Here is a 23,159-nt window from a genome sequence, read left to right as displayed (position 1 = left end):
TCAAGGACCATCATAGGACCTAATCACATTAGCCACGCCATCAGGGGCTCTCATTCACCTGCACATCTACCAATGTGATATATGCCATCATGTGCCAGCAATGCCCCTCTGTCATGTACATTGGCCAAACCGGACAGTCTCTACGCAAAAGAATAAATGGACACAAATCTGACATCAGGAATCATAACATTCAAAAACCAGTAGGAGAACACTTACTATATGTTCCATTCTATGCATCCGATGAAGTGGGCTGTAGCCCATGAAAGCTTATGCTCTAATACATTTGTTAGTCCCTAAGGTGCCACAAGTACTCCTGTTCTTTTTGAGATCAGAAAGGCAGCTAAAAGCAATGCCCCAGACAGCCAGATGTTGGTACAAGTTTCCCAGGTCTTGAAGTGGCTAATAAGACCATGTGCAATGCTTGTTTTTTTCCCCCCTCGGTAAGGACACAAGTAAGATTAAACACCAGAGACAGAAGCTGCATTTTCTATCTTTGCTGTTTTTTTTCTCCCCCCTTTTATTTGTGTTCATTTTGTTTTGTCTGAAAGGAAGCAGGATCAGACTTTGACAATCAAAGCAATAACAACTAACTTCTGCTCTTTTCCTCAGAAGGACAGACATTGCCACCAATAATAGCATCTAAATGACTGTCAATGAAGTGTTGTTTTTTTCCTTCCAAAGACTCACTACTTCTAAAGGGAAAGGGAACAATGGATGTTACAATAAAAGCCTTACTTAATACTTTACATTTCTGATATTTTACCTCTCTTTCTTTTCTATATCTTTAATAAAATATTTTTAAAATTAATAAAGTGTTCGTCATGGTGAGGTCTCTGTATACCAAACTGTTTAAAACTATTTAATGTTGGAGCGTTCCAGGGTCATGTTAACACTTTTAACTCTTTGGGCTCCTTTATTCCATCTAAATTAATCATTTCAGCACATGCACTAAAATGAAGCCTGTTTTCCTATATCCAAATGCCTGGGGAATAAGCAAAAAATGTGATAGCTTGAGTTAAAACTCTAGCTTGCACCTGCATTCAGTTAGTCTGGAGACAGCAGAGAAAATGGGCCACTTGAGTGCTGCTAGTGAGAAACAGACTAATTTATGAGCTAGATAAACTCTGTTAAGATGTCTGACTTTTGGGGCTCTCTCTTTCATGTTTAATAAAAGAATTAGAATGATGGGACAGATTTGCACCTAGTTTAACTCATCTTAGGTCCATTTAGCTTCAATGGAGTTATGCCAGTTTGTACCTGTTGTTGGGGATCTCGTAGTGGGTGCTTTGGGATTCTCCAATACCCAAAGCACCGAGCAGCACACCTAGCTCTGTCACTGAGATTGGAGGGTAGGGCATGAGACCAAGCTCCAATTCTTCTCAAGAAGCAAGATGTTCCAATGGCAGCATGAGCACTGGCTGATCTCCTTTGATGCTGCTGCCTTCCCTTTGTTGGGTAACAAAGATAACAGGAGCCAAAGGAGGAATCTTTCCGTTATTTATGATTTCATAAGTGTCTAGTAATTAACTCCAAATGGAGCTGAAGGAAGTTAATTATTAGATCTTCCATGTATCAGGAGTCAAGGTATTGGAAGGGAAGCTAAACCAATCACAATGCTCTGTGAGCCAGCCCAATGGCCAACCAGTATCACAACCTGTTAACATGCTGGAGATTAGAGTGAGAATATTGCTTCCAGGCTCAGAGGGGATGGGAAGACAGTGGAAGTAGCATGCAGACCTGCTGGCTCGTGTGGGTGGTGAGAAAGGACAGAGGTGGTGGTTCTTCATATTACTCTTGAGAGATGCCGGTAGCTTTTTTGACAAGAGTCTGTGAAGGAATTTCCTTGATTGAGATTTCGTAGCTGTGGTATAAGATCCTTAAGGAATTCAGAGGAGTTGGGTGTAACATATGAAAAACTGACTGTGTGTTGGAAAGAGAGAGCCACTCAGTGCGTTTGACCCTGTAGCTCTTTCAGAGAGAAAAGACGACTCATAAATGATGTATAGCATTGTCAGTGTCTTCACTGTCTTTATTTCAGCACCTTGGCCAGTGCACAGGACAGACACTGCCTGGTAAATGAAAGCTAGCTCCTCACTTCACGTTTTGCTTCCTTTTGAGTAACACTAGCTGAAATCCATGCCCATAATAGGCATTTGAGAGATAGGAAGTGTACTGGTGGAATGTCACTTCCTTATGTGTACTGCAGCTGTTCAACATAAGTAATAAGGTTCTGCAAGTACAACAAATTGCAGCCATTTGTTTGCGCACTCTGAGCCGAGAACTTGTGCTTCTTGGCTGACTTTGGTGCCTCGTCACTTTGGTAACAATTAGAACAGTTTGAGGAGGGCAATATTCCATCTACAGGAAATGCCGCCATTTAGAAATTACTTTTTACCCGAGTCAGAGTGAAAAGCCAAAATACTGAAAAAGCTCATTAAAAAAATTCTAAAAATTTCAAATAGGAAAGGCTAATTTTTGACATTTTAAATTGAAGCAAAATTTTTGTTTCAAATCACCATTTCAAAATGAGACATTTTGTTTCAAAATAATTTTTCTCATTTTGATTCTCCCACTTTGGAGAATTGAAAAATATGTCACCATGGTTCACATTTTATTGCGCAAATTTTTTGACATTACAAAATGCGGTTTAATCTTGCAGAAAATGTCCATTATGATGTAATGGCATTTTGTAATGGGAAAATGTTTCAGTCGTAGAATTTCAACCTACTCACGTTACGGTATACAAAAGGGATGGAATTAACGGGAAAGTGTCCTGCTCTAGTTTCAGGAGTTCCCAGCTCAGGATCAGAAATACCCATGCTCCTACCCAACAGGCATCCTGCAAAGAGCTTGTGTTTCTGGACTTTCTTCTCCACTTTAATTTCACCCGCTGGAATGTTTGCAATGCAATGTTATCAGAGCCTGTATTTTTACATTATATCTTTCCCCTCTTCCACCCTCGAAAGACATTCGAAGCTAAAATTCACCACCTGGAGACAAGGCCCAGCAGGAAGCCTCGAGCCGGGACCACTGAGCTGGAATATTTTGTACGGTGTGAAGTCCATAGCTCTGATGTCAGCACTCTCATGAGCTCCATCAAAAGGGTGTCAGAAGATGTGAGGAGCACTAAGGAAGACAAATGTAAGGAACTTGCAGCTGTTTTATTTTTTTCCCGCAAGTCTAACATGAAGATTGAGCTTTAGAAACCGTGGCCCAGGGATTTCAGCACTCACATGCCAGGGGTCTGAATAGACTAGACTAGACCAGAATACTCCTCCCAGCAAGCTCCTCAGATCCCATCTTTTCTCTCTCACCTTCACCCCTTTCAAGAGGTGTCTGATTTCTTTTTCCAGGTCCGAATAGCATCAGGATTAGAAATGTAATACCCAACACCTAGCACTGTACAGCTTCCACCCTGCGTATTCTAGCCAGATGTCTGTTTTACATTTCTGACCTTTCTATCCATGTGTCAGTAACCCCACATGTGTTTGGAGGGTGCTCTTTCTACACTAGAGAGACACTAGTGACCAATTGATTGTCTCTAAGGGCTAGTAAAATGAATCCTTTCTAGTTGAGCAAGAATTCTACTTTGATACAGCACTAAGATCAGAGGATTTCTCTCTTCCTCTCAGCTTTCATTCCAGGAGCAGCCATTAGGTGGGTGGTAAGGGTAAGGTAGCCCTGGAGGTTCATCAGGAAAAGTCACTAAGAGCTTTAATTTTTTTCCTGGTGAGATGCCAGCACTCCAAGAATTGGTAAGTGATTTAAACAGGATATTGGCTCAGCCTTTATATTTGGACTAGATAGGGAACAATTCTGGCTAAGTGTGCCCAACAGACACAAAGAGAAAAGAGAGCAGAAGATGGGATGATGGAAAAGTGATCAGTCATGGGGGCTTTCCTTACTATACCTGGCGTCAGAAGATCATATGCCTTGGGTCCTAGGTATCACTCTGCTAATCTGGGGCCATTATTATCTCCCTGCATTCCTTGTAATTCCGTCTCTTCAGTGTTAGCTGATCAGTGATGCATGATCTCTCTCTGACCTAGCGATGCAGGTGAATAGCCTGGTCCAAGTCATTGGATGATTGTTCCCTATGTACATTCAAGCCTGGGAAGGCTGGTAAGATGGATTTGTTCCCTTATCACCTAATCCTTGATGTACCTGAGCTTCATCAGCAGAAGCAGTGAGAGGTGTGTGGGGGTCATGCAGGATCCTAGGTGTCTTACAGTGACCATGTATTATTTTACCCTTGGGAGGGTGAAGCTGCTAAGAGTGAAAGCCAGTTTTTTTCCAAGTAGTTTCCTTGTGTCAGAAGCTGTCATTGTGCTGGGAGGTTGAAAGGGAAGTCATGTTTGCTCATGTGATGGAGGTCAGTTTATTATATCTGGCTGTGAGATAGGTGTACCATACGACGGGCTCATGGGCAGTCATGGAGCATAGTCACTGAAGCACAGCGGTGTCATGAGCAATTAAATCATTTGGAATTGACGTGGTCATGTGTTTATGCATGTGCCACATCAGGTCATGTGTGTGCTATGACTATCTCCTCCACTTGGCATGAGATATACTTAGCTTAACGTTCACTTCTATGGTCTTATTTCTCTTTACAGTTTACTGGTTTCCAAGAAAAATCTCTGAACTGGACAAGTGTCACCACTTGGTCACCAAGTTTGACCCAGACTTGGATTTGGATCACCCGGTGAGTTGGTGCATTCAGACATCCTCAATTTCCAGCCACGTGTCTTCCAACAGAAGCAGAGAAATGGAAAGCTCCTGTGATTAGAACTAGTTGGGAATATTTTGACAAAATATTTTTCTATCAGAAAATGTTGATTCTGCAAAACCAAAAAACTGTTTTCAGAAAAGGGTCCATTTGGAGTAATCTTTAATTTTTAAAAAAATGTTTGAAAAAAGTTTCAAAATTGTTGAAATATCCCATTTTGAAGATAAGAAATTTGGGGCAGGGGTGCTTGTTTGTTTGTTCAAAAGGACTTTTCAGTTTGAAATTTAAGCTAATTATAGCGGGGCTTTAAATACAAAAAGATAAAAATCAAAAAGGGACTGTTTTGATAGACTTGAACCAAAACTTTTGTGGGATAGTCAGCACATGAATATTTTTGAGATTCTGACTTTTCATCCAAATTGGGAAAGGAAAAAGATTTTCAAAATGTCAAACATTTTCCTAGGATGGGAAAACCATTTCTGGCCTAGCACTACCTGTAATCCCACCTTCTCTATCTCCCTGTAGCCAGTATAGGTTTAGTTCCTGCAGGATACTGTATCCCTCAGTGCTTTGTCTAGTCTAGTTTGATCAAGAGACGGGGCTTCTACTACATTCCTAAGGAGATTATTCCCCAGTCCAAAAGATCTCACTTCTGAGGAAATTTTCATGGCTATCCAGCCTAAATTTTAACTGGTTCTGTTTCAGAATCCGTTTCCCAGAGATGGAGTAAAGATACTTTGTGTTTGGCTTGAAGGACCTGGCTTCTCAGAAAATGAATAGACAGGACATACACTGGATTGGGGCAGGGCCCAATTCTCCCTAGAAGGAGAATACAGAGCTCTCACTTTGAGATGGGGAATGGAGTTCCCTATGGGTATGAAAGGAGGGGCCTCTGTTGTAGTGAGGGGCAGTTGCTAACTGTTAATGTGTGGGTGTGTATATCTCCCCCACCGTAGGGCCTATATTAAGCGTGTGTGTGTGGTAGTGCGGGAAATGAGAGAACTTTCCTGTATGAAATGTTAACTAACTTAAACGCTTGTTCTCTGTTCCCTTTTGCCACAGGGATTCTCTGACCAAGCATACCGGCGGCGAAGGAAAATGATAGCAGAAATTGCCTTCCACTATAAGCAGTAAGACACTTTCCAAACATATGCGCAGGAGCAATTTCATAGCACAGTGCCACCTGCTGGGAACTCATTAAGCTACTTCCATAAATCTACTGTCAACTTATCTTCTCTGTCCATTATTTTTGCCCTTCCACTCTCCCTTTCCAATTTCTTTGCTCAGTTCCTCTGCTCTCTGCACTCATTTCAGCTTCCTCCCATGTTTAAAAATCTGCATGTTCATTAATTCATAGATGTTAAGGCCAGAACAGACTTGCTGCATAACACAGGCCATAGAACTTCATGCAGTAATTTCTGCATCAAGCCCATAACTTTAGTCCAAGCTAGAGCATCTCTTTTAGAAAGATATCCAGTCTTGATTTAAAGACTTCAAGTAATGGAGAAACCACCACATCCCTAGGTAAATTGATCCAATGGTTAATTACTCTCACTGTTAAAAATGTGTGTTTTATTTCTAGATTGAATTTGTCTAGCTTTAGCTTTCAACCACTGGATCTTGTTATATCTTTTTCTGCTAGATTAAAGAACCACCTACTATCAGAACTCCCGTCCCCATAAAGGTACTTATAAACTGCAAACAGGTCACCTCTAAACTTTCTCTTGGATAAGCTAAATAGATTGAGCTTCTTAATTAGTTCATTATAAGGTATGTTTTCCAGACTTCAAATCACTCTTGTAGTTCTTTTCTAAACCTTTTCCAATTTTTCAACATTCTTTCTGAAGTATGGATACCAGGATTAGACACAGTATTCCAGCAATGGTTTCACTAATGCTGGATACAGATGTACCTTCCCTGTCCCTACTTAATATTCCTCTGCTTATGCATCCAAGGAATGCATTCCCCACCCCACCTCAGCCCACCCACTTAGTTATAGCATTGCACTTGGAACTCATCTTACCAAGCAATCCAGACTGGTCTTTATAACTGACTTGACCACATCGTTATTTTTTATCACTCCTCCAATTTTTGTGTCATCTACAAATTTTATCAGCAATAATTTTGTATTTTCTTCCAAATCATTGACAAAGATATCGAATACCATGGGGCAAAGATCCCTTGGAGGCCCCACTTCCCCTAACAAGATGATGATTCCCCATTTACAATTACCTTTTAATCCATTGGTTAACCATTTAACTTTAATAATTGCTGTTTAACACCCTCCCTAGTTACTGATGGAATAGAAATTATTTCATTATCACTGTAAGGCATGAATGCATCATCTTGCTTCTTTCCAAATACAGAGCAAAATTATTTATGGAATACTTCTGCCTTTTCTACATCATAATTGACAATTTTATCATCCTTATCTATCACCAGGTCTATCCCAATGTTAGGATTTGTTTGTTTTAGTATATTTAAGGACAATAAGAAGGAAATCTTTACCTCTACTGGCCATACATGTTCCATTGATACCTTGAGCTTCCCTTATCAATCATCTGCATTTCCTAACTGTCCATTTGTATTCATTGTTATCAACTTCCCCATTGTCCGTGTGTGTGTGTGTGTGTATAAAGCAAAAGTAGTAATTATATTCTATTCTATATATATTGCTACTTTTCTTTTTCCTTTTCACCAGGATGTTTTTTTTTAAACAAAAAAAGACTTCTTGTGGAATTGTGGGCACTCACATTTTGATATTTAAAATTTTCCTCCCCTCCCACTCAGTTTTACTCATAATTGTCAGCTTTGGGGAATTGTCCGTCTTAAAGCACCAAGTGTGTGTGTGTGTGTGTGTGTGTGTGTGTGTCTGTGTCTATTTATACAATTCTTGTGATTTATCACTTAGAACATTGATCCATAATCATTCCTGTTCCCGTCCTTCTGAATTGTCAGTAACTGAAGTAGCCAATAGTATCTTTAATGTTGCGTGTCGCTCCCTCCCCTTCATGCGAAGCCTACCCTATGAGCAAGGGCTGCGATTCCCAGCTTGCATACACAGACTCACACTAGCTTGATGAGCGTTAGCATGAGTACAAATAGCAATGTGGTTGTGTTAGCATGGGCAGTGGCAGCAGAGGCACCGCCTAGCTGTGCCAAGACCAAACCGACCTGAACCCTGTGGGCATGTCCTCAGCACCGCTTAGCCATGCTGCCATTGCCCATGCTCCCACAGCTACAATGCTAGTTACACTCTAGCTCTCATCAAGCCAGTGTGAGTCTGTGTGCGCAAGCTGGGAATCACACCCCTAGCGCCAGGTGTAGACATTTACCCTGTCAAGGAAATATAGGCTGTCCAGTGATTTTAACATTCTGGTCACGTGACTCCTCCCGCCAGGTTTCAGTCATACCAGTCATCAGTTTTTTTCTACCAAATGAGCCTAATTCCTCCTGTTTATTTCCCAGCTTTCTAGCATTGGTGTAAAGGCAATAGAAGAATTGCTTCTCCTTACGGCCCTTGCTGCCTTGATTCTTTACCTTCAAGCTACGTTGAGGCTCATATGTTTGGAGCATATGTGCAGGGTTTCACTCTTTAGCAGCTACTGCAGAAGCTGCTAGTTTAAAGCCCTCCTAAGCCTATGTTCAGTTCTAAGCCCCATGTCTCCAGGTCGACCCATGCTAGCCCTATGTTCATATACTAGCTGTGACTCTAATTAGCCTTATGACCAGAACTGGGCAACTAACAGCGTTTTCAGTTTTCGCTGGCAAGTCTGAAAAATTGAAGAAAAAAATAATTTCTGGTGGGCACAAAAATGAAGTTTTTTTGACAGGTTCAGTGAATCAAAATACTTGTAAAATGTTGTTTTGTTTGGCCCACCATAAAACATTTTGTTTTGATTTTGAGCATTTATAATATATTTTTAAAAAATTATAAATAAAATGAAAGGCACCTTTGAAACAAAGTTTCCATTTTTCTAGAATTTTTTTAGCTTTCATTTTGACCAAAACAACGGAACAAGCTTGACAGAAATTCACTAAAAGTTTTGGTGTCGCTGAATCTGCATTTTTGGCTGAAAAGAAGTTTTGATCAAAAAGTTTGGCCCAACTCTACTTATGACCCATATGTTTCCTACTAGACTTGTGCTAACCCTATGCCCCATATGCTAGACATGTGTTAGGTTTAAAGTTGTCTAATCCATATTATACTGTGTGGAGATATTGTGCATCGTAAACTTAGCGCTCTTTTCTCAAAGGGAGGGGAAGCTTTCTTAAGGTTGGGGCCCCAGAGTGTATAGCATGTTGTTACTGTGTTTCCCCATCTCCCATCGCCCCTAACCCCATGTTTGCCTTGCAGCGGGGAGCCAATCCCTAGAGTGGAGTACAGGGCAGATGAGATAGCTACCTGGTGAGTGTTGATTTAATGCAAAATCCTTTCTGACTCCATCCAGCTGAATTAGGAACCATGAAAGAAATAAAAGATTTTGTCCCATTGACCAGCTGTGGGGGAGTGTGCCTTGGGCAAATAGAGAAATCAGAAAACAGTAGTGCGTTTATACTGGGGCCAGTACTGGAAGTTGAGAACTGAATGGTTGTGGTGGAGTGTCTTAAAAAATATATCATGAAGGTGTGGATGTTGCCTAATTGCCTCTCTGTAAAGAGCTCTGACTGTCTGCAAGGGATTCCTTGGGAGCTAAGGGAATTCTAAGTGGGAGGGTCCAGGAGGCCCATCCCTAAAGAACAAGAACATCAGATGTTGCTAATGTTCGTAACTCAGAGAAAGTGGTGCAGCGTGTGAGGAAACCTGACCCTGTTAGTCTCTAAGGTGCCACAAGTACTCCTTTTCTTTTGACCCTGTACTGCCACTCTACTTGCAAGCTGCTCAGTCACCTAACAAGGTCCAAGGGACATCCAAGACCCTTTAGTATCATAAATCAATTTCTGCGGCTCCTCCTCTCTAAGGGCTGTACCTAAAGTCCATTACAGGTCCACTTCTTATTCTTTCCAGAGGCTCCACTTAGGGTACGTCTAAATTGTTTTAAAACCTACAGCAGCGAGCCTCCAAGCCTAGGGACAGGGTCAGGCTTCAAAGCCAGAGCCACGACATCTACACTGCTGCTTTTAGAGCCCCACCGTGAGCCCCATGAGCCTGAGTCTGTAGACCTGGGCTCTGAGACTCACTACTGCAGGTTTCTGTTTGCCGTGTAGACTTACCCATGGTGGGAAGGACCACTAATGAGAAGATGACCGATCAGGGGAGCTGCTGATGTGTATTTCTGGATTGTCCATCTGCTGTCTCTCTTAACTGTCTATCACTAGTGTGACTTTTTTAAAGTCACACTAGTGACTGGATTTTTGTTCCCAGATAGAATGAACTCTCTTGATGCACCCTTGGCCTTGAGTTAGTTATTTCCAGATACAGGAATTGTCCCTGTAAAGGTGCCCTCTGAATTCTCCACTCGCACAGTCAGCAAGAAGCATTTGGGTGGAGAGTGTGCGTGTGCACAAGTGCTCGAGCATGTGTGTGTAAACAGATACAAACTCAAGGGTTAAAAACAAAAACAGGGAGAGGAACTCCAGCAGGATGTGTACTGGGTCTTGTCTGTCCTGATGAGAGGAGCAACAAAGGCCGGTAGGGCTAGATCCTGAATTCACACCCTCTCTCCCATCTGTCACTCTGAAGGAGGGAGGTTTACACCACACTGAAGAGTCTGTACCCGACTCATGCCTGCAAAGAGCACCTGGAAGCCTTTCACCTGCTAGAGAGATTCTGCGGCTACAGCGAGAACAACATTCCTCAACTGGAGGATGTCTCCCGCTTCCTGAAAGGTGGGTGTGGGCGCATTCCAGGGCCAGGAGTGGAATCAGAGTGTCGTGGGTATCAGCATGTAAATCCATGGAATGGCTGGGGTGCATTGCAAGGCAGAGTGTGAGTCTGGAGGAGGGAACTGGAGGTTAGGATAAAGAAGTGCTTGCTATGGGGGCTGACAGCCTGAACTGGATTGTAGGGTAGTACAAATGAGGGAGAGGTCTAGTGTGCTCCAGGAGTGGGGGGGAGGGGGTTCATGGAAGAATGTGTACTCCTCTGGAGGGAGGGAGCCAGCGAGCGTTCTGGGCCCCAGTCTGAGAATTGAGGATGGTGGCAGGAGTCAGTGCATTGAGGCATGGGCTTCCAGCTCAGAAGTGCAAAGAAGGATTTGTGGGGAGGTCTAGAGTGGAAATGTGTGTTCCCAGCACAGGAGTGAAAATCAACTCAAGGAATGTAGGGGCAAGTGTGGGCTGGGACTGAGAGCCCAAGCACTGAACTCTTCGTGTATGGACTCCATTGTACACAGTGGTGAATTCCAGCATTTGCCCAGTCACCATGTCCTCTTGGCTTGCAGGGAATTTGCTGCCTATTGCAAGTACAGATGCTAGGTCTGCCAAGGTAAAACTGAAGACATTCACTTACAGTACCATCGCTTTTTCTGTAAGTGCTGATAATACTATCATGACTAATGAACACCCCACCCTGAGACTCGGCTCAAAGGACTTTCACTATACAAGTAGGGCCCTACCAAATTCAGGGTCCATTTTGGTCAATTTCACGGTCATAGGATTTTAAAAATAGTAAATTTCATGATTTCAGCTATTTAAATCTGAAATTTCATGGCATTGTAATTGTAGGGGTCCTGACCCAAAAAGGAGTTGTGTGTATGTGTGTGTTGGGGGGGGGTCAGGGAGGGGGTCACAAAGATATTGTAGGGGAGGGGGTTACAGTACTGCTACCATTACTTCTGCAACGCTGCAGGCGGTGGCATTGTCTTCAGAGCTGGGCAGCTGGAGAGCGGCGGCTGCTGGCCGGGATCCCAGCTCTGAAGGCAGCAGAGTAGAAGTAAGGAGGGCCTGGTATGGTATTGCCACCCTTACTTCTGCGCTGCTGCCTTCAGAGCTGGGCGCCCAGCCAACAGTCGCCACTCCAGACACGCAGCTCTGAAGGCAGCACAGAAGTAAGGGTAGCAATACTGCAACCCCTCTCAAATAACCTTGTGAACCCCCTGCAACTCCCTTTTGGGCAGGACCCCCAATTTGAGAAACGCTGGGCTCCCCCCATGAAATCTGTATAGTATAGGGTAAAAGCACACGAAAGACCAGATTTCACAGGGGGAGACCAGATTTTACGGTCTGTGACACGTTTTTCATGGCCGTGAATTTGGTAGGGCCCTATAGATAAGTGGTGGTTTGGATTATTTCAGAGAGAACTGGGTTCCAGCTCCGACCTGTGGCTGGCCTGCTGTCTGCACGTGACTTTCTATCCAGCTTGGCCTTCAGGGTATTCCAGTGTACGCAGTACATCCGCCATGCATCCTCACCCATGCATTCCCCAGAGCCGTGAGTATTGCTGGGTACAATGCAGAATCCTCCCTATCCTCACACTGCTCCTGACACAGTGGATAGCCAGGAAATGGGATTCAACCCTCTAGCAGTGACTAATCCATCCTTCCTCTTTTCTTTCCAATGGAAGGGACTGTTGTCACGAACTTCTGGGGCACGTACCGATGCTGGCTGACAGGACGTTCGCACAGTTCTCCCAGGTAATTAGGGCAGGTGGTTCCTTGCACCGAAAGCCCAGCAATGGGTCCTGATGCTCAGAAGCCATTTTAGGGAATGGTGTGAGAACTCAAATCTATTCCAATCCCAATTTCTCCCACCAGGGTTACTCAGGGATCTGTGTAGTTATGTTGGCTATAGGGGAGCCACTTCACTTCCAATTTTTCCCAGCAGTATGGTTGGGAATGGCATGGGAATAGTAGCTGTGTGGGAGCTTACTCCCAGCACTGGCCTAGCAGGAGTTATTGTAGGGCATGCTGTAGAATCACGGACTAGAGCTGGACAGAATATCGACCACAGCAAACAATTTATCCAATGGATTCAGGCCTCCCCCCCCACAATTATCCACAGATCAAACTTTGCATTTTATGAACATATTCATTCTTGGTAACTGTTCCTCAACGACATGGTGTGACTGTATTTCAGTCCACAGGTTGTTTGTGCCCTCTCTACTTCAGGCTGTGTTTTTTACTCTTTGTTCATTTCTGATGGGTAACTGGCCACCTACATCATTAGTAGTAGTAATATTTTTATCACTATTGACTAGGAGCCCTAGTCATGGACCAGGACCCTGTTGTGCTAGTTGCTATGCCAACACAGAGCAAAAGAAGGGCTCTGCCCCAAAGAGGTTACAGTCTATATATGACAACAGATGGCTGTAGACAGCCGGGGGAGTACAAGGAAACAATGAGACAGTATTGGTCAGCATGATAGATTGTGTTCTCAGGGCACCAGTAGCCAAACTGTTTTCATGTTTTTGGTCAGCGTCGTGGAAAAGGAAAGTTCTAAAGAGAGATTTCAAGGAAAATAATGAGGCAGCTTTACAGATGTTTATGGGGAGCTCTTCCCAAGCAGGAGGGTCAGCTTGGAAGAAAGCATGAAGGTCCTTGTTTGAAAATGTAACACATGGCTGACACAGCCTGACATTCGCTGATTGGAGGCGGATGTTGACATCTTGATACTGAATGAGAGAGGATAGGGAGGTAGAGATAGGCCATCAAGGGCCTGGAATGTGAGGTGTGGTATCATTTCTGCTTACAAACTAAATGGACAAGACAGAGAGAAAGGAAGTATTATCCCTCTTTTACAGATGGGGGACAGAGGACCAAAAGATTAAGTGACTTGCCCAAGGAGTCTGTGGCAAACCAAGAAATAGAACCAGATCTCCTGAATCCCAGCCCGGTGATTTAACCACGAGATCATGCTTCTTCCCCCTGCACTCTCAGCCTCTGTAGCATGAGGTGCTAGAGGAAATGATACCGAAGCAGCTGCTACAGGCCAAGCTCAGAATTAGTGTAGTGCCACCCTGCTGCTGGTTTCTGAGCTGCTGACTAGCCGGTGGTGTGAGAAGTCCATAAAATGAGTGACATCTGAGCAGGCTAGAAGCCAAAGCCATTAGCAAAACTGACTGGTTTGAAATGGCTCTGAGTGCAAACCATGTCTACTCTTTAACCCTCTTCCTTCTCTTCCTAGGATATTGGCCTGGCATCATTGGGAGCCACTGAGGAAGAGATTGAAAAACTTGCAACGGTAAGTTTTCCTTTACTCTGAAGGGAACCCTGTTCCCCTAGCAGGACTGGTGAGCTCCTTCTCCTCCTTGGGTATTAGTGGCTGGGATGATTCAGGAGGATGTGGTTTAGTTAGGAAATGGGACCGTTTTTCCTGAGTTACATACAGGTTCGGTAGAGGCCTTAAGATCAGTCACTCATGTCCTGTCTCCAAATGTCTTCATTGTCTCTCCCCTCATGTTCTCTCAGTCCAATCAGCAGATGTGTCACCGGGGAGCCTCTGTTGGCTTGTTTCCCACACAGCATGCTGCATTACACCACTGGAGCATGTGAGTGGAGAACACAGAGTTCTGGTTCCCTCCTTAGGTGGCCTTCTCCAGAGCGTCACATATCACCAATGAAACACGCAGGGCCTAGTCATGGGGCTCTGCAGCGTCTGTTGAGGTGCGTGCTGTGAACACAGTCTACCTCACTCACAGTGAGAGAGGTCAATTACAAAAGGCCAAGGTTGAGCAGAGCTCACCCGGCCACACATTAAGTTTCATGGACAATGGCACTCACAGTTCTGTATCAACTGGCATCATGCTGTCAAAGATGTGGGATTTACTGTATAGCATCGAAAGAACTCTCCGGAGCTGGGTTACGTTATATCCCTTTCCTTTGAGTCTGCCTAACCAAGTTCAGCTTCAAGGCCCATTCACAAAGATATTTTGTTGATGCTGAATACTCAGTGATATAACCAGATTATTTAGTACATTATCCAGAGAGATGCGTGAACCACATCGGAACTAGCTGACCTTAAGCACCTGTAACACAAGCAACTGCTTGGCGCCCCATACTATTGGGGACCCCAATAAGACCATTAACTCGCTGTCTGTCTCACTCCCTCCAGCAGTGAAACCAAACAGGGTGGCACCATGCCCCTCGGATCTTCCAAAGGGGGGAGGGAGGGAACAGGCAGCTCATGACCAGCTATGAAGGCGTGATTTATTCTTGAGAAGGTCTCAATTAGTCAACACAAGTCAGACATGACAGTGATGGGCACAGTGTAGGCAGACAGGCTAGAGAGATGCAAGGTGTTCCAAAGCGTATGAGTGATCTGATGGGGGTTTGTGGCCGGTGACCTCTCTGGTTCCTTCCAAGCCCATCTAACAGCCCCGGGAAGGCTGTTCTCTGATCTGAACTGTCTGTGGGGAGGTGAAAGGAAAATAAAGAGGAGGGGGAGGAGGATTGACTCCTTGCTTGTTTTTCTCTTGCCTTCGCAGCTCTATTGGTTTACAGTGGAGTTTGGGCTCTGCAAACAGAATGGAATAATCAAAGCTTATGGAGCTGGGCTCCTATCCTCCTATGGGGAGCTAATAGTAAGTCTCAACCTACCTTGTCCTTCTCTTCTCAGACACGTTGCAGAAAAGGGCCCCTTTTCCCTCTGCATGCCTCCAGTTTCTTTAGCTAATCCACTTTCCGCATTTCTCTCTCTCTCTCTCTCATGTACACAAACTTCCTTCCCCTCCTTTAAGTATTGGCTTTTGTTCGTGCTTTCCTCAGCACTCCTTGTCGGAGGAGCCGGAGGTCCGGAACTTTGACCCATATGCTGCCGCTGTGCAGCCTTATCAGGATCAGAACTACCAGCCAGTGTATTTTGTATCCGAAAGCTTCAGTGATGCCAAAGACAAACTCAGGTAGGATCCAGAATGGAAATGTTACCAGGGCAACTAAATACACAGTTAATTATATCATGGCCTGATTTCCTCCTCACATCATTCATAACAATACTTGGTACTTTAGCTGAAAGTCCCCATTTATGAGCTCAAAGCACGTTAGAAACCATAATTAATTAGGCCTCACAAGGCCCTACAGGCAGGTAAGTATATTAGCCTCAGTTTTAGGTAGGGAAACTAAGGCACAATGAGGTTATGGCAACTCTGCAAAGCTCACACAGCAGGGCTAAGACCAAACCCCAGGAATTCTCACTCCCAGACCTCTGCTCAAAGCACTAGGCCACAGCGCCCACCTGTCCAACCCTTAATCGTTCACAGGCATTAGACCTGTCAATTGCAGTGAGATGGAGGGCGGATTGAATGAGCTAAAGGAATGCATACTTCTATCTCTACTACCTGACTCCTATCAGAAGGGTCACAGAGTGACCAGCTCCACACAAAGTGGTGATATGGCACATCTGCCAGCCATGCCGTTATTGCAGCGTATGGCAGAGACCAGACTCATGGCTGGTTGGGGATCCCAATGTCTGTGGCCCAATTTTCCCCGGGATCTTCAGGCTCATGTGCCCTATCCCTACCACACTGTTGGCCGGCAGCTTTAACATACAACTGTGTGAGTAGTGAGCACCCATGATGGGCAGGAGAATCTGGCTGCAGTTTAGAAGGTGCTGCAGGACTGTATTCCTTCTTCTGTAGGGGGCTGCTCTGAATAGTCTATTGGACCATGCAAAAAACTGAGTGTAAGTGTGTTCTCCTGGGCACAATCATTTTACTATTTAGTGTCAGGGGGGAAATGTATATTTCCTTTAGCCATTAGCAAAGAAAAGGTGGGTTTTTTAATATTACACAATGTAAAGGCCCAGGACATCTTGAAGGTGGAATGCTCCATTTTAAATAATGTGCTAAGAACCTGCCATTTTTAAGCCAGAATCTTTAGGGAACCCTTGAATATGTTAAAATATTCTAGCATCACTTCCAGGCCTTCAGGACTCAGTTACCAAGATGTAAGTGCTCTCAGCTGCCTTCCTTAAGAAATGAGATTTCTTTTCTTACTGCCAGATAACGAATTATCCATCTGCAGTTTTGCGAAACCCACATGTGTGGACAGAGGATTGCTTAGAATGTCTCTCACTGGTGGAAGATACCCTAAGGCCTGATCCTATTGAAAGGCCATTGAGGTATTACACAAGAGTTGAACATGAGGTTACTTCACTATATTATTATTACCCTAGCATCTAGGAGCCTCACTTGTGATGCTCAGGGATCACTCAGGCTCAGGTCCACAAAGGTTTTTAGGAGCCTAAGCGTGAGGTCTGCAAGAGATCTGCTTTATTCTGTGCAGGTTCCAACTAGCCTTGCATAACAAGAGCTTCACAGTGCCCTGTCCATACTGTCTGGGAAGCTCAGCCCCTGAAATGCACTCCCCAACACCACACCAGTTATGGAGTAGGACCCCATTGTGGTAGCTGCTGAACAAAAAGATTTTACAATCTGGCAGCTATTTAGTTATCCATGAAGCTACCTACCGAGGGGATGTTGTGTTTCTATGCACCAAGAGAAGCAAGATCTCCAAGGAGTTCTGAGATATGGATCCTCAAAGGGCCCACATTTCTAATTATTAATATTTTCCCCCAGGATTCTCCCTATCCCAATTTGCAGCAGACCACTGCAGTTCCAATAAGACCACCATTGTCAGTAATGTTAACTCCTTCAGTGCCCTGTCAGAGCTTCTTTTTATCTCTTGAGCCACCATTCAAAGAGCTATTAATTCTAGTCCGAGTAACAATGAAAAACGGTGATCAACAGAGGCATAGTTAGGAGAGAGAGGAAGGTAATACATCTAGCCAGAAAACAAGAACCCCATTTAATGAAAATTTTCGACATATAGTTGCATTCCTCACTGGAATAAAACTAGAACTTTTTTGGGAAAAAATATTTTTGTGGAAAAAAACCAAGGGAGACCGACTGACCCGTCCACGTGAGTGTAGCCAATAGCCTAGTGATTAAGGCAGTCCCTGTTCTGAGTCAGGCAGACATTTCTTGTTGGAAAATGCTGATTTGTTGAAAATTTTTCAACCAGGTCGAGAAGATAGTACATTTCCCTAAATTAACTGCAAGTGAATGGCATTTTAAAGACCACAAGAGGGTGCCAGAACCTAAGGAAAGACAAATGTTACTTGATACTATAAAGACTATCAGTAAAAGATGCAGGTGAACCAGGTATTACAGAGCTCAGTCAAATATAGGCAGCAAGGTGAAATGTGCAAAATATTGTTTAACACTATTGGTTATTCTAGTTCTTTTATGCTTTGGGTGCTCATCATCCCACTCAGTCAGTCCCCTGTCCACCTCTATCCACATGAACTTGCTGTTACCTGTTTACTAGTGTCAATTATTGCCATCAGCAATAATGACTCACGTAACTGGGCCTCATCAAAAATACTCTCTTTAGTAGAACAAACTTGTTCCCCCATCACTGTAAGCTTTTTTCGGTTTTTCAAACATGGATGTCTAATATCAGGATCCTAAGTCCATATTTATTCAGTAGTGGAAAATCATGTCACTTATTTAGGTGCCTAAATATTGGCATAGGAACCTAACCTCAGACACCCAATTCTGACAATCTTGGCCTTTGTTTGTTAACTTATCCTGTGATCTTTATTAGGTCTTTGCCCCACATTTTGGGTTTTAGAAGGTTGACAGCTATGGACCTGATTTTTGAGAGGTGCTGAGCATTTACACCTACAACTGAAGTCAATGGGTTAATGCGGAGTCAGGTGCAGGGTTGCTAATTGAGAGTGAAGTACTGATTTGAGTCAGGACGCTGTACAGAGAAGCTGTACAAACTTCCCCTTCATGCGCAGAGCTCTGACAACAAAACCTCTCTTTCCCCATGGTCCACTCTTGGTTCCCAGCTCTCCAGATGTACCTCTCTCCTGCAGCACTCGCTGCCATTCCATTCCTGAGCAGACTATAAACTATGGGCAAGACTTTCAAAAGTACCTACGGAGCCTAAGCCCCAATTAAAATCAATGGGACTTTGGTTCCGAAGTCACTAAGGTGCTTTTCAAAATTTTACTTAAGGCTTCTCTACATGAGATGTTAGCCTGGTCTAATTATACAGCTATAGCTAAATCACTATAGTTATACAGGTATATCTTGTCATGAGGACATACTTATTCTGCAATAAGAATGTTTTTTTTTTTTCTGATTTAGTTTAAACTGCTTCCAAAGTGACCTAAGATAGACTAGAAAAAGACCCTCTTATTCTGGAATAAGAGTGTCCACACAAGGAGTTATGCTGGTACATGGAGAAGCAGTGTATATTCACATGCTGCCTTCTACCAGCATAAACTTCCCCATGTACACAAACGCTCAGTCTCCAAACACCCTAACGACTCAAAAGTATTTAAACACCTAATTCCCATTAAAATAATTGGTTAGATACCTTTTGAGGATGTGGATGTTAGTCACTTTGCCCTATGCCAAAATGGATGGTGCTTTGTCATCTACACCAACATCCTCCCAGACAAAATTCACTTTCACGTTTGACTTAAGGCAACATTTTAACCTTGTTTTCAGAGTTATCTTAGCCCAATGAAATGTGCAGGAACAAATTATCCCGGGAGTGACTCCAATACATGGAAATACACTAGGGATATCTCGAGACTACATCTCTGCCACGGTCATTGGGGATAAACTTGATGTTGGGACAAGCGCAGATTTTTTTTTTTTGAAGTTGTCAAAAGGTTAAAATGGAAAGTGATTGAAAGCAGAGAGAGTGTTTTGAAGATATTTCATGGCAGCATATGCTCCACCCCCCATTGTTTTCAACCCACTCACAGCCACTTTCTACTCATTACATTGGCTTCTACCCTCTCCCTACAGAAGCTATGCGGCACGCATCAAGCGACCCTTCTCGGTGAAATACGATCCGTACACCCACAGCATTGAGCTCCTGGACAACTCGCAGAAGATCCACCACTCTCTGGAGAATGTGCGGGACGAGCTTCACTCCTTAATTGATGCACTGAATGTAATCAGTTAATACGAAAACTGTGTTCCTTCCCTCCCCTCTGCCACTGGGTGCTTCCTCCTTCCACCGTCACAGAGATGGCCGCTGCTCCGGCACTTTGCCACTGTGCTTTCAGCCAGGCCCTGGGTAATAGCTTCAACCCATTCTCTCTTAGGGTTTGTACTGCTGCCCACCACCATTCCATTTGAATGGAAGATGGAAGGGTTAAGGGCCTGATCCAAAGCCTACTGAAGTCACTGGGAGTCTTCTTATTGCCTACAATGGGCTTTGGGTCAGTCCCCAATACAGTGTCACACTACAGTCATTATAGATGAGCTGTGGGTCAGACTCAAGTGCAATTAATGAAATTAAGAGCACAAGAAGTCAGGAGACCATTACAAATATTGGACATAAGGGATTTTTCATTTAAGATCCCACAGGAAACATGTTCATTTAATTAAAAAAAAAAAATCCCAACAGCAGCTTCATGAAGAAGCAGCCGCCCTGTATTCAATCCCCTGGGAGGGCAAAAAGGCTTCTAAGTGAATCCTACCAGCTCCAGGTCCTAGTTTGAGCTGAACTCCCAACCCAAATTAATCTTCTGAAACTGGGCTGGGCTCTCTGGGCTGGAGTAAACTCCAACAGCTAAAACAAGCTCCTGAGCTAACAAAACTTCCAGGCTGGAACAAGCATCTGAGCCACACCAAACTTCCAAGTTGGGATGAGCTTGTGAGTGCTGTCAGCCTCCCGGGTAGAAGTGAACTCCTGAGCTATATTAACCACAACCATCACCCCAGAACTGGAGCAGCCTTCTGACTAGACTGAATTCCTCATGTGGAGTGACCTTCCTGGGCCCTGTAGCCAGTTTTATAGATCCTTAGCCCCCACCCCTAATGGAGTCTGGCCAATCGGCCCCCTCCGTCTTACCCAAAATGGAGTCTGACAGCTAGCAGCAAACAGCCTTTTCTAGCTCCAAGGAAAACTCCACCAACATGTTAGCCCAAGCTATAAATACCTAAACTGTATTTTCCCTAGGATAAAGATAATTAGAAGGAGGGCAGAAGAAACCAACTCTACAGTTGAGCTCTGTTTTCCTACCTCCCACTGGGACTTATTAAGGAGTTTTAATGCAAACACCACACATCACTCATTTAACCCATTCTCAGACTTACTCTGCACGAGGGGGCCCTCCGGGCTCTGCCTGCTCAGTCACAGAGAGATAATAACCCAAAAGGGTACACTAGCCTGCATTCTGCCATTCTACCAGTGAGGGCGCTCATTCCAAAAGGGAGGATTTTAATTATTTTACATTGCTCAAATACAAGAAACAACTAAATATATATAGCTACTGTAGCTCCATTGTCCCATTTCTCTCCCCTCCCAGCACGCAAGCAGGCTGAGTAAAGGGACCATCGAGTGGTCAAAGGTGCCTTAGCAGGAGTGTCTGACGCTTTGATTCAGCAAAGCAATTAAGAGCACGCTTAACGTTAAGCACATAGGTAATCCCACCAGTGGTAATCTTTGTATTGACTTCAGTTGTGTTGGATCACACCCATCATGAGATTGCTCAGGTGCTTAAAGTGAAGCATGTTCCTAAATGCTCTGTGGGGTCGGGTCTGAAAGCTACAGTGCCATTTCCCCAGGCTTCATGACACGTGGAGGCAGTTTGTATAAGAATGACCTGGAGAATGAACGAGCAACTGGTCACTGTTTTAACTCTCCTTTAAATGAAGCATGCTGGGAGGAGTCGTCCTGGGGCAGGGAGGAGGAGGAAGATTCATCTGATTCAGCCTTTAGTTTATTCACTGATATTTGTGTATACTAATGCCTCAATGAATGGTTCTCTCACTGTCGTTGCTGCTGCTGTGGATGGATCTGTCTGTCTGTGTAAAGAAAAACAATTTATTTTTCAGTTCAGAGTCATGCTGCTGCTCACATATGATTAATAATAAAGATTATATTTCTGGTCTAGCATCCTGGGTTTGGTTTCTGTGTCTTTTCTCATCTCCAAACCCAGACGTGGCCCCATGTCTGCCGGCAGGACGCAAACACAACGGGGATCTGTTAAGGCAAAAGGTCTCCAACTTGTCCCTTATACAGAACATTGGCTTAGGGATCCATTGTGTCCGAGGGAACAGGCTTATTTGTTGCCTTCACAAAGTGGTATTAATTGCACAGTTACTCGTGTAGCGTTAGTGGAGATGTCTTTTTTTCTTACTAGTAACACCAAACAGAAGTTTGCTTCGGCCTTGCCTTCACTATCCTTTCCCCCTTCTTGAATGCCCCACGATTCCTACCACAAGTTCAGCTCCAGTGGCGTCAGTAATGGTAGGAGTGGTAGCCTAGCCACTGTCTCTTTTTGTCCATCTCGAGGGGTTGAACCACATGGGGTACGTCTACGCAGCCAATGGCAGCAAGTCTCCCAATCCGGTCAACAGACTTGGGCTCCTGCTCTACAAAATAGCTGGATAGACAGACGGCATTTTGAAGTTGCGGCTCACCCCGGAGCTCGGGCTCTGCAGCCCACCCCGCTTGCAGAGCTCGCCCGAGCCACAACGTCAAAATGCCCTCTGCCCGGCTACTTTTAGAACTTTAGCACCAGCCCAGGCCAGGTTTGTGAGTCTGTTACTGCCTCCGCACGAATGGGGTTGGTCTTCTGGCTCAAACGTTGGTGGCTTCCTACTTTTAGATCCAGAAGCCCAGGGTTCAGCCCTTGCAGCTGACTTCGGGATCATCGAGGGATGACCATGAACAGCCGAGGGATGTCATTCCAAGTGCACTTGTATAGGAACCGACACATGTTATCAACTGGGGGACACACAGTGATTTTGATGGGAATGAAAAATGCACCTGCTGTTGACACTCTCTCTGTCTAGACCTGCTCTGAGCAGAGATACAGGCAAGCCGGTGGCTAACACAGCAACAGCTGTCTACAGCACCGGGTACATGAGTGCACTCACCAGAGGAGCCACAAGTAAAAGTGGGAAATTATAGAGAGAGAAAAGTGGCATGTATCTTGCTGAATCAGTTTGCTGAGTACGACAAACTTTGGATCAGGCCCAAATCACTGCACAGATCAGTGCAATGACATGGTTCGAGTTTTTATTCAAGAGGATTTTGTCCTGAAAATATCTAAAGTATTTCCTAGGAAATACTTTGTTTTTAGCAAACAAAAAATGGTCCAAGTACTTTTTTTTTTTTTAATAATGGCGTGTTTTTACTCTTCAGTGACATCTTTAAAAAAATAAGTAAATCGTGACAGCTGGCTTTGCTGCTCCACAATGGCAATCGGTGACCTGAAGCACTGCCGAGTGTGTGTCACGCTGCTGGTGTGGGTATTCACATAAGCACGTGTGGACTGATTGGGATAAAATAAGAACCGACCTGAACCATCACCCAAAATTCTAACCAAGCTCAAATTTTTTTTTTTTTTTTGGAGAGGCTAAAAAAATGTTCTGGACTTTTCTTTATGAGGTTTCAATAGTCCAGCTCCTTTGCAGCTGGGTATTATTATGTTTGGGACTGCGCGCAAACGTCCGACAGAAAAGCTGGTCTGCTGCTATTTCTGGCTTGGCCAAAAGCAGAAAGTATCAAATATCTCA

At 44.1% G+C, this 23,159-nt stretch overlaps 1 protein-coding gene across 1 annotated transcript in view; it reads left to right on the top strand.

The window, feature by feature from the left end:
* TH (tyrosine hydroxylase) overlaps positions 1-21,503 on the top strand; it is a 31,978-nt gene extending 10,475 nt beyond the window's left edge. Inside the window, exons 3-13 of the mRNA XM_074954851.1 lie at positions 2,967-3,141; positions 4,614-4,702; positions 5,789-5,856; positions 9,084-9,134; positions 10,410-10,555; positions 11,962-12,097; positions 12,231-12,300; positions 13,790-13,846; positions 15,090-15,185; positions 15,370-15,503; positions 19,431-21,503. Of these exons, the coding sequence (XP_074810952.1) occupies positions 2,967-3,141; positions 4,614-4,702; positions 5,789-5,856; positions 9,084-9,134; positions 10,410-10,555; positions 11,962-12,097; positions 12,231-12,300; positions 13,790-13,846; positions 15,090-15,185; positions 15,370-15,503; positions 19,431-19,590 (1,182 nt within the window). The 3' untranslated portion in view covers positions 19,591-21,503. The remainder of the gene's footprint in view (positions 1-2,966; positions 3,142-4,613; positions 4,703-5,788; positions 5,857-9,083; positions 9,135-10,409; positions 10,556-11,961; positions 12,098-12,230; positions 12,301-13,789; positions 13,847-15,089; positions 15,186-15,369; positions 15,504-19,430) is intronic.
* Positions 21,504-23,159: the final 1,656 nt, after the last annotated feature.

The sequence above is a fragment of the Natator depressus genome, chromosome 6 (assembly GCF_965152275.1).
Source record: "Natator depressus isolate rNatDep1 chromosome 6, rNatDep2.hap1, whole genome shotgun sequence".
Classification (NCBI taxonomy): Eukaryota; Metazoa; Chordata; order Testudines; family Cheloniidae; genus Natator; species Natator depressus.
Note: the sequence above shows the minus strand (reverse complement) of the source record. Positions and strands in the feature narration are given on the sequence as shown.